The sequence below is a fragment of the Centroberyx gerrardi genome, chromosome 23 (genome assembly GCF_048128805.1).
Source record: "Centroberyx gerrardi isolate f3 chromosome 23, fCenGer3.hap1.cur.20231027, whole genome shotgun sequence".
NCBI lineage: Eukaryota > Metazoa > Chordata > Actinopteri > Beryciformes > Berycidae > Centroberyx > Centroberyx gerrardi.
This window is the reverse complement of record NC_136019.1, coordinates 20,406,288-20,425,094: the sequence shown is the minus strand read 5'-3', so window position 1 is coordinate 20,425,094 and position 18,807 is coordinate 20,406,288. Positions and strand designations below refer to the sequence as shown.

General features: G+C 41.0%; 1 protein-coding gene across 2 annotated transcripts; it reads left to right on the top strand.

Moving 5' to 3' along the window:
- Positions 1 to 2,211: 2,211 nt before the first annotated feature.
- htra3b (HtrA serine peptidase 3b) lies at positions 2,212 to 17,652 on the top strand. Of its 2 annotated transcripts, none has more exons than XM_071926056.1 (10): positions 2,212 to 2,823; positions 10,916 to 11,015; positions 11,204 to 11,336; positions 11,666 to 11,755; positions 12,989 to 13,183; positions 13,933 to 13,965; positions 14,306 to 14,420; positions 15,295 to 15,352; positions 15,832 to 15,927; positions 16,136 to 17,652. In XM_071926056.1, exons 1-10 carry the CDS (start codon positions 2,415 to 2,417, stop codon positions 16,302 to 16,304), a joined length of 1,398 nt encoding a protein of 465 aa, XP_071782157.1. In that variant the 5' UTR covers positions 2,212 to 2,414; the 3' UTR covers positions 16,305 to 17,652. The 2 variants fall into 2 exon arrangements, with proteins under 2 accessions (XP_071782157.1, XP_071782156.1); XM_071926055.1 differs by having other exon boundaries at positions 2,212 to 2,829.
- Positions 17,653 to 18,807: the final 1,155 nt, after the last annotated feature.

Sequence of the window (18,807 nt, the reverse complement as noted above, 5' to 3'; positions counted from 1 at the left end):
TGTCTACCCAAACAAACCTGGACTGTCTTCCATCCGTGGTATAGGCCCGGTCCAGAACCCCATTGAACCCCTATGAATGTCAGCCTGCCAGGGGGAAAGTATGTATTAAAAACAGGCTCACATCTGCAGTGTCTGTGTCTGTCTGCGTGTCTCTGTGTGTGTTTTAGTTCTTGTGCTTCTATCCTCGTGAGAACCAGTTGGAGTTTTTAGACCTTCGGAGTGGCGACATTTTTGCAAAGTGAGGTCAGTTTGGACGGTCCTCATTTCTATCAGGGGCTACATTAGGATTAGGACTTGGGTTCAGGGCTAAAGGAATACGGTGAGTGTTTGGTAGATTGTCTTCTTGGTCAATTTAGCCATTAAGTGATCACTGAACATAGTGTACGTTAAAGTGTTAGCATGGAGCCTACTATCACTCAACATAGTGTATGCTAAAATGTTAGCATGGAACCTAGTTTATGTTCAGGTTAGTGGTGAGGGAAGTAATGTAGTCAATGGAAGGTCCTCACAAGTATAGTAAGACAAATGTGTGTGTGTGTGTGTGTGTGTGTGTGTGCGTGCGTGTGCGTGTTAGCTCAAGAGAGAGAGCAAGTGCATGGTCTGGTCATGTTAAATTGCCCTTACAAGGGGACTCTAATGAAAGCATGTCCTCATATCCCAAGTCTGGAGGGAAGAATGAATTACTTAATGTTTTGAAAAGAAAGAAAAAAGCAGCACAGCACGTGGACCTGACTGCCTGCCTGCAGGCCTGTGTAGATCAATGACAATTATTTACATCAACATTCCAAATTCATTTAACATTTCTCTGGAGTCCCAGAAGTTAAAGTACATATAAGCAACATTTTCATATAAATACATTTCCATTTTGTTATTGCCAATGGATATAACTCAACAGTGATTCAACCTATATCCAGTTCATGAAAGCTTTTACATTGTCTGTTCTAAACAGCCGGTGTCTAGTAGCTCTTTCCCGGGAAAAATCATCTAGCACACAGGAAGTGATGCATTTTATGTTTACAGTTTGTTTGGAATAAACAGAAGAAGAACTAGGTTAGCATGAGCAGTGATAGCCACCATGACTGAACAGACAAAGACAGAAAAGGATTACCATTTTTGTAATTTGAATGTGATGTGACCATAGTAGAACCCTTCATGGTGCTGTGAAGGACCCTTATAGAAAGATTCTCTTTATTGCCATGCACACATGGACCTATATGGAACCTTTATGCCTTTATGGAACCATTTAAGAAAGCATGAAATGTTCCAAACCAGCAGTATTAAAAGAGCTTTATTATAGGTATTAAGAAAAAAGATTATGTTATTTTTATCCATATAAACACATTTTCAAGAAAGCACAATAGAACCAACCAACACAAATACAAATTTGTTTGGTTTGATATCAACTAGACTGAAATAGATAAAATGAACTATGGGTCTGAACATTAGTGTCTGGTTGTATTTTATTGGATCTATGGAACAAGATAGAGATAAAATGTAATTATTTCAGAGTCAATTTCATAAATAATAATACTTCATTTAAGTTAGAATTACTTTCCAATTCAATGGAAATGTATTTGTCCTGCTATTGACATGTGAACATACATACGTTTTGGCTAATAAATTAATTAAAACATCAATCAAATGCCTGATGTACATGTTCTCCTCTTCAATGAGTTGCTGCATCTCAAGTTAGCTTTGTGGCATTTCACTTCTAAAACAAAACAACCACCAAAAAATGGGAAGTAGAAGTTTTCGAGGAGCACTTGAAGGCAGCACAGTCACCAAACACCCTGCTGCCATTTCTTTGACATGTTTAGAGATGTGATTTTTGAAGTCAGTGTAATTGTCAAGTCACGCATGGTTGCGGTGATTAATGTAATATCCGTACCGAGGATGATGGAGGAGTCAAGTGAGCTCCGACACCACGCCTCCAGGACCGCAGCTGCTTCCCAGGTCTCCTCCCTCTCTCTCCGGCCCGGCCCGGCTGCAGTGGGCAGACCCGGATAAAAAAGAGACTGATAGCCAACTGGATCTTCCCTAAACTTGGTCATACAAAAGACAGAAAACACTACAGTCCGTCGCACTGTTGAGCCACTCCAGCTCGTTGGTAGTCGATTACGCGCGGGTCTAGGATCCATTTTTTATATATATCGTGGATTTTCCAAGATTATTTCAGTTGATCTATTCTAATGTATGCTGCAGCAACAAAGAGACACCCGCTGTCATTTCATGCATGAGAAATTCCGTCTGTAGAGTGCCGGGAAAGTGATGCGTAAAGGTGCCGAGCCGCCTTCTCCAAAGAGCCACTCCAGCTTCTTCACCGACTATGATCTCCGCGTAAACTCCTCATCCTCTCCTCCTTCGTTTTATCCTCTCAGCATCCTTCAAGTTTAAAATAAAAAAAAAATAAAAAAATGCAAATCCTACTGTTCGTCATCGTGTCCCTTTACCTCAAGGAGTTCGCGCACGCCGAGCCGAAAGCCAAGTGTCCGACGCGGTGCGATGTGAGTACCTGTCCGAGCCCCAGCTGCCCCAGCGGCTACGTGCCGGACCGCTGCAACTGCTGCCTGGTGTGCGCCCAGGGGGAAGGCGAGCCCTGCGGCCGCAAGGACGACCTGCCCTGCGGGGACGGACTGGAGTGCAAACACCCGGCGGGCAAGCGGCTCTCCAAGGGCTTCTGCCAGTGCAAGTTTAGGCAGGAGGTTTGCGGCAGCGACGGGAAGACGTACGGCAACGTGTGCCAGCTGAAGGCGACCAGCAGGAAGGCGCTGCAGCAGGGGCTCCCCGGCATCAGCCAGATCCAGAAAGGACCGTGCGAAACCAGTATAGGTAAGACGAACCGTTACTGGCCCCGATGCGTGCCGTTCTCTTATGCGGAGAAGAATGTCACGCAGAACTCCATTCAGAAGTCTGTTAATTTGATGTTTCCTTGCTCATTGGCAAATATAGACAACTCGTAGAACATGACTTAAGAACTTTTATAAATTGTTGGGTCTTCTGGTAAATTCGGCATATAAATGATGCACCAAGCAGCACTTTATTTCAATAAATTTCAACTTTTAGAATTGGTCCATACTGCTCGCTGCCGACCATCATCAACCCCATAACGGTGTTGTTTAGGCTAGTGGACGATGGGAGGAACCGATTGTTGATTGTAAAGTTTAAATATTACGGTAATAAGTGCTGCTTGTTGTATCAGAGCTATGCCGAATACAAAAGTGTAATATATTAATCATTCAGAAAATATCTTAATTATGCTCTACCAGGTATATCTACTGCTAATACGCAAGGAGGCATGAAATTGTCAGATTTTTGAATGGAGTTTGGTGTGATTCTCTCGCCATACAAGAACTGAACGTATCGGGGCTATAGTAAGATAAACCATGATGTGACCAGTGAGAATGTGACACTTTGAAAAAAAATCCATTCAGAAAATAATGCAGTAGCCTACTGATGTTGGCTGTTTCCCCACAATATCCTGTAGAATAATTAGAATTTTTTTTTTTTTTTTTTGTGTTTTTCACATAAATAAACTGCCTTTGGGTTTTCTCAACTCTATACATCTTAATAAAATCCAAATGAATAAGCCTCGGACGCCAGAGTAATGTGAGTAAAGTTTGCCAGTACAGATAAACACCGTTTATAGAGGACAGGTGCAGTTTTAACAGGCTGTTAAAGCAGGGCTAAACCAGTTATTTGGAACAGAATAGACAGTGCCATTAAACCGCACCTCCAGCAAAATGGGTATTAATGCTGCCTGTGTGACTGGCTTATAAACCCCCTCCACCTTAAAAACAGAATTCACATGTTAATATATCGGACAGTTCAGGCCTTGCTTGTTTCTGAAGAGCTGGGACTCTGGTTCTTTAAATGATAATCCTCAGTTTAAAAAGTGTGTGTTCCCTCCAGTGGAGATTCCCCCTTGGCATTGGTGTGTGGTCAGCCAGTTTAATGTTTTTCCCATTAAGGACAGGATAGGGAGGAGGGAGGGGGGAGGGGGAGGGGGAGGGGGATTTCAACTCAGTGCCCCAGAGCAATCTCACTCTATAAACTCCAATTTGACGCCCATTATTATTCACACTAGGTTTAGACGGATATACGGGGCCGATATTGGTGTTTTGTTAAAAATGGGATCTGGTCCAGTCAGTGTGGTCCACCTCTGATGTGATGGATCTGATGCAGTTTGATTGATTACATATCTATTGTAGAATTGATCAAGACTGGTTGTTTATGTGAAGAGCTTAACCTGAACTGATTCTAATGGGATTTTGATCAGATTCCACACAAATATACATGAATATGTTTGTTATTAATAGTAGCAGTAGTAGTAGTTTTAGTGTCCCACGATGGTCTAAATGCTGTTTCAGCCTTCCACACACACACACACACACACACACACACACACACACACACGCACACACACACACACACACACCAACACACACACACACTCACTCACAGACACACACACACACTGGATGAATGCCAGCATTTGTTGCTTTACACTCCTCATCCTGTCCACTTTTATGTACATGTTCCTGCCTGGAGGTGCCACTTCCCCCGGCTTTTTATTCCACTACTTTCTCCATTTGAAACAAAAAAAAAAAAACAGAAAGAAAAGTTACAAGCCATGAAAAGTGACTGGCCATGAAAATGATTCTGCTTCCTTCACTACACGCTCTTACACTCTATCTCTCACATATTCTCTCTCTATCCCTCTCTGTCACACACACACACACACACACACACACTCCCTCAGGACACTGTACAGTCATAACTTGCCTGCTGTTTACTTAACTTACATGTGGAGCGTGACAGCTTCTTGGAGGAAGTGTTTTACATAGACCATAACCAAGAGAGTTTGTAGCACATTACCACACTGTTGTATCTAGGCTTGGGCGATATCCAAAATGTAATAATGTCGGTCGTGTTGTTATTATTATTATTATTACTAATAGCCTAGAAATTTGATCTTACTATTCAAGCAAAAACGACAGCCATTTGGTGTCATTTGCTCATCCCTGCCATTTCCAGGAAAATGGGCTGATTGTGGAAAAGGGAACACACTTGAAATAAAATGACAATATTTTTCACTACAACTGTTTTTTACCATACTACCACTAGTAGATTATAGGTTTATAAATGTAAAAGTTTGCTCAGTTGTGAGGGGGAGGGTGGGCGATATTCGATACTGCAGAAAATACCGCAATATCCAATATTATCAAATATACGCCCAAGCCCAGTTGTTATCAAAGTTAGCAAAGGGGTGAGATTTATAAAACAGATTTTTTATGGGTTTTTTTTGCAAAAAGACCTCTTTTCCCCCATGGCAATCAATGATAATGTGGTCTAGCTGTGGAATATTTGTCCTCACCAAGATTATAGTTTGTGCATATAGAATATTAGAGCAAAGGGCTACAGAATGGGATTAACTGTTTTTTCCTTGGATTTTCTGTTGATGCAGTTTGAGTTTCTCTTTTCTTTGTCTGTTCAGCCATGGTGGCTATCACTGCTCATGCTAACTACCCAGTTCTTCTTCTGTTTATTCCAAACAAACTGGAAACATAAAACGCATCACTTCCTGTGCAGCAGAGGATTTTTCCCAGGAAAGAGCTACCAGACACCAGGTGTTTAGAATAGACAATGTAAAAGCTTTCATAAACTGGATACAGGTTGAATCACTATTGAGTTCTATCCATCGGCGATAGAGAGTAGCAAAATAGAAATGTATTTACTGATTATTACTTTAATCCAAAGAATGAACCACAAACCAAGCCAGGAAGCAACAAGCAGTGTTTCAACTTCAATATACAACATGCAATTAGAGATTGGTTTTTTTTCCATTGCAACCAAACAGACAAATAGCATGTTTTGTCTTAAAAAGGGGGGTACAACCCCAACTTCACCCCCATCACCCACATCATCACCCCAAAAAAGTACAGAAAAGCAAAGAAAATTCTTCCTGTGTACTGATGGATGAAACAGACTGCTGCTATACTGACTGCTACAGTCATCACCACAATCCCCACTGAAACACTGAGACACACTCAGGGGGTTAAAGACGTCTGAAACACACACACACACACACACACACACACACACACTGCTATTATAACATTTAAGGCTGTTCAATTGTCTGCCCAAGCATACGTTGAGAAGTCTAAATATCAGAAATCATTTTTAAATATACAGTACATTTGGTCCAGTATATTGCACACTGAGACACACACACACACACACACACACACACACACACACACACAGACGTATCCCCATGGAGAGACTTAAGCGGAGGAAGCAGGAAGTCCCCACAGCCCACAGTTGTGGCAGAGTCTATTTACACTTCACTTTGATCAGAGGCTCTTTATTTTGTCTGGGTTTAAAGGGTTTGCGACTGGCACACGCACGCACACGCACACACACTCACACACATTCACACACACACACAGACTGTGTCATTGGAGCATTACAAACCTAAAGGGAGTGGTAGACTAAGAATATATGGGTGACTGACCTGCAGATCTCCACTCCCTAATCTGTCTTTTGTAAGACAGCCATAATGCCCTTTTAGATTATAGTGAGTTTGAAGATAATTTCCCTAATTGACCAATTACCAGAATAGATTCTTCCCCTAGCTGTGTTTTGACTGTTTGACCCTTTTTTGTTTCTGCCAAAAGCAAAAGTAGAACAGCCATATTTATCTTGAAGTAATAATCCACAACATTTTCATTGAAATAAATGTCCATTTTATTGCTATAACACAATAGTGATCCTACCTATATCCAGTTAATGAAAGCTTTTACATTGTCTGTTCTAAACACCTGGTGTCTAGAAGCTCTTTCCTGGGAAAAATCCTCTGGCTTTTACATTTCCGGCAGCAGCAACAACAGTTTGTGTCTTCTTTGTGTTTTCTTATGGAAGTGTATAGTCAACTCGTTGAAAAAGCCATTTGACAGTTCATTTTCAAAGACTTGGCCCGTTTATGGTTAACAATATTCAGATGTTAATTCAAATATGAAGATTCAAATGCGATAAAAACAACTGCAACCTTTATTTTCCATTTAATTAGAATTAAAGTTCACCAATCTCACTGTATTTGCATTTTTGTGCTGCTGCCATATACGCAATCAATGACAATTTGAAAATGTTCATTAAAAGCCATCTGACATTTCATTTTGAAAGACTTGTGTTAACTTATGGTTAACAATATTCAAATGTTGAGGGAAAAGTCACCTTCTGGGTCCTTTTTGTTGCTTATCATAGAGACATATAACTTATGATCACACTTGCAAGCTCTTTATATGGCCATATGCCCATCTTGGACTGCAAGCAACAAGTTCACACCCATTCTCTGAGGGTTATTGAAAGGCATTCTGGGTAATGTAGTAGATCTCTAACTGAAGTAGAAGTAGACAAGGCAGGTTGAGGGAAAGTAGGTATGCCAAAAAAGTAAATTACAACACTTCATCACAAAATAATTGCTGGTGTGCATTGAACATCACAGACTGATGAGATCTAACAGGGTAAGAGGATATGAGGAGGGATATTTCCTTTAATTCAAATGTTGAAAGAGATAAACAGAATTGTATGAAGTTTGATGGTCATTCAACAATACTGCAAGGCCATGGCATAAACAAAAACATACTTTTTTCAAGTCTGCTTCTTAGTAATCGCTATGCCAAGACATGTCATCAGCCTTTGGTCTGGTTCTGCCTTGTCATCAGCCCAAAGTCAGCTCTTCTTCAGTCTAAAGTAACCAAACCACATTTTCCTAGAATTCCCCTCAAAGGCAAAACCTTGGCCCGGCAGCGTACAGCTGACTGCTAAATTACAACGTGACTCAATCTTTATTGAAGAGACGACGCTGAAGTCATCATTACCGCTCGACCGGTACAGACTGTTGCCACCGCTCACCCCCCTTGGCAGCAGCTCCGCTTGCTTTTCCAAGCGTACTGCCAAGTCGGTGCCATCAGGTGGGTTTGTGGAATGTTTGGGTAGTCGACCCAAGACTGAGATGTGCTTACTTTGCATTGGAGTTTCTAGATCCCAATATGTTCAGGATTTTCAGGAATGGTCGGGTGCATTAGATAATATTTTCTCTATGCAATGGCCCAGTTTCCCCATAGAGATCATTAAAGTTTCATCTCATCTCATCTCTCATCATCTTGTGGCTATGAGGCAACATCACATTTCAGGATTTGGGACTGGTGAGCTCAGAGGGAAAGGATTTAAATGCTGTGCTTCTCATGAGGAAATAATTGGCTGCCTTTATACAGATTAATGACATTGCTTCTCTTAATCATGGTAGGTCTAATCCTCTAGGAAATGAGGGGCTGGAGACCAAAATTGGCCTCTTGCCGGTGGGTTCCCATGCAAATAGATTATATTTTAATGATCCTGGCTCCCTATGTGAATTAATAAACTATTATCCTGCTGAAAAAGATTAGGACTCCTGCTGCTCTCTGTCTTTAGTTTACATAATGATGTGATGGATGTATAGCTGTGTATGAATGTATGTACAACGTCTTCCTCTGCTTTATATTGCATATGTAAGCCAGTGGGGCACTTGATTTTAATATTGACAAAGCAATGAGGCTTGAGGTCTACATTTAGTATTTTCCTCTTACTTGCTAAGAAATTCATACAAATCAAGTTGTGGTGCAAACCAGCACTAAGCAAGCGAATAGCCTCCAACTACAAGGGCAAATAGCTTCAGCTGTAAGACTAAGCCACCAAGGCCTAAAGAGAAAGAGTGAATCTGGACCTCAGTGTTTTGAGTCTCTGCTCTGCTCCAACTGCATTTCCCTTATTAACAATTACTGGATGTACTGACTTAAAGTCTAGTAGTCTAGTAGTTAAAGTCATCATCATTTGCAGTGGTTCCAGGCTAGTGGTTCACCCAGTGAGTTGACTACACAATCTAGAGACTATATATACAAGAGCCAAGTCAGACAATCCCTGACTCAAGAAAATTGCGAAGTTGACCAATAGTCATGAGATTTTAATGTGCTAATTGAATTGTCCATTTAACCTGCAAAATTGCTTTTCCCTCATTTCCCCCTGAAAATAACATGCAATCAGGCCAATTGGCTTTTAGATCTGTCAAAAATGTATTTATAAGTGTAAGTGTGACCAATAGAACATTAAAACTGACTAACTGACTGAATGAAGTCTTACTAACTGAATAGTCGACTTATTGATTAAGCATTAGAAGCCATAGAGCCTCTGATCTGCTTGAAGTCCTTGGCTGTTTCACCTATGGACATATTCAATTAATCTGTAATGATTTATTTCTATACCGTGGGAGCATAAAACTGTTCCAAGCGCAATCTTGTGGTTGAATTTAAATGGTTAAAATACAGTCTAGGGCAGGGCTTGCTGATCCCAGGTCAGTGTCAACCAAGCATGAGTCTACAGCTGTGAGGTTCTCATCCCTCCATCCTTTCTTCCCTCCTTTCTCACAAACTGATCTCAGTCCAAATTTCCAGATTTTTCCCTCAGCGACTGAAATGAAAACCATATGTTTCCAGATCAGTGTAACCGCCACATGTGACTGACCGGGAGCCAGAGAGAAACCGCGGTCACCTGAGGGGAAAATCACTTGTTTGGTCTAAAAACAGTTTTGCCTGTGGTTTTAACAGAAAAATGGGGGTGGTTTGGGTCTAGTTAGGTCAAGGCATTTGGTCTCTGGGCGGCTGTAACGGATCCTTGGATGTTCGCATCATTAAACACACACACACACACACACACACACACACACACACACATAGAAATAGAGAGTAATTATGGCCAAGGTTATTTCTAGAATGTAGGATGCTGCTCTCTTCATTGATTCGGTTTCAAAAAGAAGGGGCTGAGTTTAGAAAGGTTATATTTATCTTGGTCAAAGACAAGTATGAGCAATATGAATCACTTAACTCTCTCCATAAGCTGTGATAAGACATCAAGTCCATAAAATCTCACAAACAAAAAAATCAGTTTGATCCTCAAGAACTCTAAGTCTTTAAACCTGAACCTTGAAAAGTAATGATTCAGAGACTTTGTGAAGCAATGTATAGGTTACTTATAATAATAAACTTTATAGAGCACTTATCAACATAGAGTCACAAAGTGCTTTACAATATAGAGAATGAACAATAGAAAAGGTAATCCAAAAGCAAATGCACAGAAAAGTTAGAATAGCTCCAGTAAAAGTGCTTGAGTAAAAAAGTGTTTTAAGTGTTTTACACTTTTTTCACTTATGTCCTTAAACTTCTATATTTGTGTATCATGTGTCGTATTATAAAAAAAAGTCTACATTTGTCATTTTGCTTCTGAAGAACAGAAAATATTTTAGGCTTGTTAACATTCCTCCCGAAAGTAAATGATGCAGCTGGTGATAGCCACTGGTTTTGATGCAGAATACTAACAGAATAATACATAAAATGTTTTCCTCATATTGTGGTAAGTGCCTGGTACGGAGAAGAATAGTCCTATATGTTATGCTAAATTAAAGAGTTGAATGCACAGAACTTGAATGGATGGATTGAACAGTCCTTCCACTGTTTGCCATGGTAATTTGGCTAGTACAGCATGAAATGACGCTGTTGCACGAGTGCTTAGCCAACTGTCAAAACTGAAAACTGTCGTTAGCGACGAGGCTAACATAGCATTATCAAAGATACCTCTCTCTCTAGCTCTTCTAGTCAACATTAGCATGTTGGCAATCCATGGCAGCAAGAACTTCTCACCTCAGTGACTTGCTGTAAGTCGGTTCATACGCAAGCTAGCCCAACGCTTCACATAAAAATGGCCGCCGCTCCAACCGTCCTGGAACATTGATTTGAATGGGAATGACCGTTCTGTCCAGTCAAGTTCTGTGGCTGAATGATTATTGAATTGCTATTAAAATGCATAATTCTTCTTGCTAGTATAGGTCCTTCAAATCCTGCCAGTCCTCGCTACAAGTTCAACTTCATCGCAGACGTGGTGGAGAAAATTGCTCCTGCTGTGGTCCACATCGAGCTCTTCCTCAGGTACTGACTGTGTGTGTTTGTGTGTGTGTGTGTGTGTGTGTGTTGGGGGGCGTTACGTTGTCATGTAAGTGTGGAATTAACGTGAATGCGTGTAGATGGTTTTTGTAGTATGTTTATTCAGCATATATCCTGTCTAATCTGTATGAAGTCTCTGAAAGAGTGATGGTGATTTGGCCTCTGACCCCCAGGCATCCTCTGTTTGGCCGTAACGTCCCTCTGTCCAGCGGGTCTGGGTTTGTGATGTCAGAGACCGGTCTGATCGTCACTAACGCCCACGTCGTGTCCAGCACCACGCCGGTGTCCGGCCGACAGCACCTCAAGGTACAGAAACCCAGTTCCTCCACAGGGATCCTTCATGTTTCATCTTAACTTTACTTTAACTCAGAGTCTTCAATCTTATGTTACCAAACAATCAGCCATTTGACTGAGGACTCTCTCATCTAAAAGATATGCTATTTTTGTGAAATCCATAGAACCCTATGGATAGAAGATCAATGGTTACTGGATACACCTGATATAATGCTAGTCTCATAGAAAGAGATAAATCAAAGGCCTAATCTATGAAATTTCCTCCACTTGAGATTTTGTCTCTGAGTTGTGAATTGACAAGAAACGTCAAGAAATCTCATATCCTCCATTCTTTCCTCAAGGTCCAGATGCATAATGGTGATGTGCATGAAGCCAGCATCAAGGACATTGACAAAAAGTCGGACATCGCTACCATCAAAATCAACCCATTGGTGAGTCCAGATCATCATCATGTCATTTTCTCATCTAGTTAGCAGGAAATAATTCTCGTAGTTGTCCTGCTGTCCTGCTCATTTGCATAATATTAAACCTCCTCTTGGCATTGCGTGGGCGTGTGCATCAACGCCTATCCTATCAAGCTGTGCACACACAGCGACTCACTTCTCCTAGACAATGATCAGTTGCGCATCTGGTGTGCATCTAGGGGGTAAACCTCGATTTACAATATAAGACACTGTCAAGCCAGACATATTGTCTATTGTTATCATCCCAGGCTCTTTCTTGCAAGAGATTAAGACATACTCTCCTGCTTTGTGGGTGAATGCAGACGCGACACCTCATCCCAGCCACAAACAGAAACAGTCCGCACATTGTTATGGACACATCAGTCGTGGTGCGTCCCAAAGTCTGGTTAGGACTCGTCGTTAGAACAGAGGGAGGAGGGATTCCAGCAGGGTAATGAGTCTTTGGATGGGAATTTCACCCAGGTCAGCACACTAAACTTGTGTGTTTACAGTGTGTGTCATGTGTCCAGGTTCACAGTAGTGTTAATAGGGTGGTAGGTGTGGTGCTGGAACACAGTCAGGATCCAAGAACTCCCCCCGAGGTTTGAAGCCAAATGGTTCCAGCCCCAGGTGTCCAGGTCATCCACGACTCATACCACCTCAGGGACAATTAGGGGGATTTTTGAATGTGGTGATTTGTTTTTTTATTTATTCATTTAATTCAATAGTATTTTTTTGCATTGCATTCGATTGATGTCATACAGTGGGAGAGGAGTGGGATGAAGAGAAATCCAAGCCAAAACACTCCACCTTAAAGAAATCCCAAACAGGCCGATTCCGTCTCGTTCCCTCCTCTTTCTCCGTCACACCATCTGTCTAGCGAGCATGTGTTTCTACTCAGTTCTTTTCCTCCCCTTCCCTTCACCTCTTCAACCCTTCTCTTTTTTCATCATATCCCTCTCTCTCTCTTTTTTTACTAGCACTTTTTCTGTCTGCGTCTTTCCTTTCATTTCCTTTCCCTGTTATATCTTACACATATCTTTTTTGATGTATTTCATACTCCATATATTCAATTCTTTGTGTATTTTCATACATATTTTCATTCATTTTTCTTTGTCTCGGCATTTTAAGTGATCCTAAATGGATGAAAATCAATCTCTTTTATGTTGGGATTTGTGGGCAGTGTTTTCTAGCAGTATTTCCTCACTTGTTTTCCTTCAGACGAAGCTGCCTGTTCTGCTGCTGGGCCACAGTGCGGACCTGAGGCCGGGGGAGTTTGTGGTCGCGATCGGCAGCCCCTTCGCCCTCCAGAACACCGTCACCACCGGCATCGTCAGCACCGCCCAGAGAGACGGCAAGGAGCTGGGCATCAGGGACTCCGACATGGACTACATCCAGACAGACGCTATTATCAATGTGAGAATACAACCAGGCTGGAGTAGAGAGTAGACCAAAGTATCTCAAGTCGAAGTACTGTTACTTTGAAATTGAACTCAAAGTAAAAGTTACTTCAACAGACATGTTGAATACATATGATCTTTCCTATGCAATGCTAAAAGGACAAGAGTTCACGCGAGTGTCCTTTAATTGAAAAAAACGTAACAACTTAAACTTAACTTCTGCGAAACCAAACCCCTTAATTGTATCCCTGAAATGTCCTTAATTTCTAATTAATTAATTAATTATGAATTATTCTTATTAATTAGCCAATAAAAATAACATAGCTTTAAAAAAGTAAGGGTTTAGCATCATGGGTTTTTAAGGGATTTATTCATGGGTTGATTCATGGAGACACTAGTAATTAAGGTTTTTTTGTTACTTCCAACCGTGGAATACAATAGCACAGACATACACACACACACATGCATCAGGGTTCAATTCACTTTGAGTTCAATTCATTCCCTATGTGGATTTTCATCAAATACTGCACATCACAAAAGCTCCTTTTATCCGATCTTTAACAAAATTATTAAGAACGATCACTCTAGTATTACGTGAATTGCAGTTTTGAATGACATTTTGAAATGGGTGAATTGAAAGTTGAAACCTGGCATGCACAGACAAGTATGGACATGCACACTCAGATCATCATACACGCACATGTACATATGATAAATTAGTGAAATGAACGCAGTGACTTGAGTTGTTTTTGTTTTCTTTTACAGTATGGAAATTCAGGAGGACCTCTTGTCAATTTGGTAAGGCTTTGGATTTTCATGACTTTGCTTTACAGTGAAATGGAAAATACTTTTCTCTGCTTGTGTCTCATTTCTTACGACTCTTATGGCCATAAATCTTTGTGGGATGCAGGAATATTGTTATTCTATTATATCTTATGTCTGGATAATGTGACTCTTGAACTCCTCACTCTTGGTTGCTTTTATAACGCTGGCAATCAAGGAATGTAAGCTTTTTCTACGAATGTACTCACTTTAGTTTACTCTGGAGACTAGTGTCATCTAAATAACTGAAATGGAAATGGATTTTAATTTTTAATTTTAATAAATAACACTGTCCTGCTGTGCTTCTGTGTTTGAGGATGGAGAGGTGATCGGCATCAACACCCTGAAGGTCGCAGCAGGAATCTCCTTCGCCATTCCCTCTGACAGGATCACTCGCTTCCTCAATGAGTCCATGGACAAGCACAGCAAAGGTGGGCACACAATCACACACATGCACAGGCCCTTGTGCAAGTTCAAAGTACACCAATGATGACGGACTGTAACACAATGTAACATATTTTTATGAAATGTTTTTAATATTAAAAGTGATAATCAGCAACAAATAAATGTTGGTTTTACTCCTGTATATACTCCTGTGCAGTTGGATTTGGGGAACGCACACTTGACGACCAGTTGGATTTGGGGAACACACACTTGACAACCAGTTGGATTTGGGGAACACACACTTGACGACCAGTTGGATTTAGGGAACACACACTTGACGACCAGTTGGATTTAGGGAACACACACTTGACGACCAGTTGGATTTAGGGAACACACACTTGACGACCAGTGGGATTTAGGGAACACACACACGACGACCAGTGGGATTTAGGGAACACACACACGACGACCAGTTGGATTTGGGGAACACACACACTTGACGACCAGTTGGATTTAGGGAACACACACACTTGACGACCAGTTGGATTTAGGGAACACACACTTGACGACCAGTTGGATTTGGGGAACACACACACTTGACGACCAGTTGGATTTAGGGAACACACACTTGACGACCAGTGGGATTTAGGGAATACACACTTGACGACCAGTTGGATTTAGGGAACACACACTTGACGACCAGTTGGATTTAGGGAACACACACACTTGACAACCAGTTGGATTTGGAGAAAACACTTGATGACCAGTTTTATTTAGGGAACACACACTTGACGACCAGTTGGATTTGGGGAACACACACTTGACGACCAGTTGGATTTGGGGAAAACACTTGATGACCAGTTTTATTTAGGGAACACACATGACGGAATATTCAGCAACTAACTGTAGTCTCTTATACAGATGTGAGGTCGATAAAGAAGCGTTTCATTGGAATAAGGATGCTGACCATCACATCGGCGTAAGTGCAATAGGTCTAACTGATGAAGATGATGATAATTATAATGCTGATGAGAAATATGGCAATACATATCTCAACTAGACTTATATATTAACTTGAGAATACAGTAATTCCGGCATGTTCAACTGCACACATTCTGAAAGTGAATTGACCCAAGCCTGGCCCTTAACCTGAATTGATGATAATGCAACATTTTGATCAGATTCCAGTATACATGAAGACTTTTAGTGTACCATCGTCTAAATACTGTTTCAGAGGCTTTTCCACTCTGCCAATGATACAATTCTGGGGGAAACACTGCATAGCCTACTTGTAATTTTTGGGAATTTTTCTTCGCATGAAAATGGTCAATTTTAAAGATATTGAACATTGCCAGAAAATATTGTCTATTGGCAGTTAAATCCAAAAATATTAGTATTGGTATTGGCTTTCAAAAATGTATGTGTGTGTGTGTGTGTGTGTGTGTGTGTGTGTTCCAGGCTGGTTGAAGAGCTAAAACAGCAGAACCCAGACTTCCCCGATGTTACCAGTGGGATCTACGTCCATGAGGTTGTTCCTCACTCACCTGCACAGAAGTAGGTTTCATCCACCATCACACTGGGCTCTTTACTCAAAAAACAGTTTTATATACTCATTTCAACAGTAATACCATTGCTTTATCTTTTACTACCTGTGAGCAGGTTCTATTCCGTGACTCATCCTCTCTCACCTTCAAAAATCCTAACGCTACTACCTCGTTGGTGTTGCTCCAATGCGAACAGTCTCTCTTTGTCTTTCTACCAGAGGTGGGATCAGGGACGGCGATATCATCGTGAAGCTGAACGGCCGACCCCTGATGACCACGGCCGAGCTCCAGGGGGCGCTGCAGGAGGAGACGGCCCTGCTGCTGGAGGTCAGGAGGGACAACGATGACCTGCTCTTCAACATCGAACCCGACGTGATCATGCAGTAGACGTGAATGGAAACACCACTCCCCCCTGTAGGGTTAGACCGACATGTAGGGTTGCCGATATTGGCCTTTAATTAAATATCAGATATCAGCCAATCAGTGTGGTCCACCTCTGATATGATGGAGGTTCCTCCCTGGCCACAGCTAGTCAATATGTTTTTATTCTTACTTGTTTTTTTATATCAGATGTCTGACCAGAGAAATCATTCCATTCCTCTGTGCTGTGGTGTTGGAGGATTTTACTCAACAGTCTGTAAAACCTGCAATGAAACCGGCTTTGTTTTTGGCATGAAAATGGTCAAATTAAAAGATATTGAATATTGGCCACTGGCAGCTTCAATAAAAAAATAATGATTTTGATATCGGCCTTCAGAAACCCATATCAGTCAAACCCTACGAAAAGGCATTGTACTGGAGCTTTAGCACACTTTTTTAAGGACAGCTACAGCTTCATTGACCAAAGGTATAGTGGTTTAACTTTTTCAACCAAGAGTGAGTAGTAATCACGGAAATACCCCACCCAGTAACAAGTTGCCATCCAGCAGTAACTACTGTATGAAGCTGATGTTTGAGGATGACTCCCTGAGGAGTCCATGACATCTGAGGACTGAGGTGGCTCTGAAAGACATTGTTCCATCTAGGGTCAGTTCTGCTGGGTCTTAATACTGTGCCCTACAGAAATAACCTGACCCTAGATATGTGCTAAACAAAGACTTTTAAACAGAGCTAAGTGGCAAAAACCACCACTACCACCAACAAACTCAGTCAAACATACAGTCCCTGAACTTTGACGGACGGGCAGCGCATGCAGACACTTGCCTCGACACATTCCCCGCCATGTGAGCTGGACGTTGGGATGCGATGCTTTACAATATGAGACACTTGATATTTTGATTTGTGTTTTATGTCTTCTGTGTCATGCTGTATTAGCTTGTGATAGTTGTTTTGTTGAGACCCATTGAAACCCCTAAGAAATTGAACATTTACAAGAAGATCGAGTTGGTAATACTTTATTTGAAGTGGTGCTATTAAGGTGTAAGGCATATATAAGGCATCATAAGCACATTTGAAGCACATGGTCATATAACAACATTTCAGGTGACATAACATGCCCTCTAGCAGCATTTTGGAGGCAGCTTTTGGCAGCAACGGCTGAGAATAGATGATCATTTCTAAATGTGCAACTGTCCATCTCAGAATTCAATTTCTGTGCTGTGTTTGTCTGGGAACTGATCATTTCATCACTGATCCATTTGACTGATTTTGTTAGCCTATATGTTATATATGATATTATGTCAGCTTGTTAGCTAGCTAATCATAGTGTCTGGTTAGCTAACTATCACTGTCTTGTTGAAAACACATCTGATGTGCCCAGTACACTAATGTTACGTGGAAGCTAGTAGTGGCTAGTAGTTGTATGTTAACATTAACATCAGTTGTTTTGCTAAACTAGCCTGCTGGCTAGTCAGCTAGCTAACAGTTTGTTCAGGTTAACTGAGCTGACTCTTCTCAAGCTACAACTCAGAGTGTTTTGGAGAGGAGACTAGGGCTAAAGACAAGACAGTTTACTGTGTCACAGTAACCTACATTTGGAAACTAGCCTACCATATCAGACTATTCACTTACTGAGAACGATGCTGAATGGATCTACAGCCACACCTTCACAATTAAATGTCTCATTTTCTAGCCTGGTTTTTGTGTAATTAGTGAATGGCCAATTCTCCAATGCATCTCCATGATGGTGCCAGACGTGCTTGATAGAGTTGTGATACAACTCCAAAGCCTCTACAATAAACACAATGTGCACAAAATTTAGGGGGTTGAATACTTCATGGGGCAACCGTATAGTTCATAACATGTTATACAATTGAAAGTAATTTGTCTGATGATTTTTGTCTGATGATTATATTGTAAGAAAAGTTTTTCTATGCTTCTGATGGTTTTATAATCTGCTTATTATGCATCACATTGCACTTCAAGTAAAGTGTTATTGACAAGTTTGAGACAGTGTAGTCCATTCCCAAGCATATGTTCAACTCTATGTTATCTCTGGTTTATGGAGGCCATAAGTGAGCCTTCAATGCTGTAAGTTGTCATTCCATAACCAAATGTGAAAACTTCGTTTTTGATTAGTTGAAATGATGTATTCTGTTGGGATGAAGAGCACAAAATGTGAGCAGATTTTTTTTTACTTAGTCTCAATGCTGCTGGACTCTTGCTGTTCTGGTTATGTATCATATTTGTTTGTGCTTCTCGTATGAATAGACCCCATGCCTTTATCGCACATGATCAAAATCAATCAAATGTTTACATGTAAGGAGTCAACCAAAGCTATAACCTACATCAGCCTTTGGAAGTAATTTGATTGAAGATTTTGTGACCTTTTTTTTTCTACCAAATAAAGTTTTCATAAACTTGCGACACTGTTTTATCACTTCTCTCATCTCACGGTGTTGTTGTGGAAATCCAAGATTATCATCACTTTGTACACATATCCTCACTTTTA

Excerpts from the sequence above, each read along its gene's own strand:
- htra3b (XM_071926055.1), top strand. The coding sequence starts at position 2,415 with ATGCAAATCCTACTGTTCGTCATCGTGTCCCTTTACCTCAAGGAGTTC. Across the intron at positions 11,016-11,203 it reads CACATCGAGCTCTTCCTCAG|GCATCCTCTGTTTGGCCGTA; the intron begins GTACTGACTGTG and ends TCTGACCCCCAG. Across the intron at positions 11,756-12,988 it reads CCATCAAAATCAACCCATTG|ACGAAGCTGCCTGTTCTGCT; the intron begins GTGAGTCCAGAT and ends GTTTTCCTTCAG.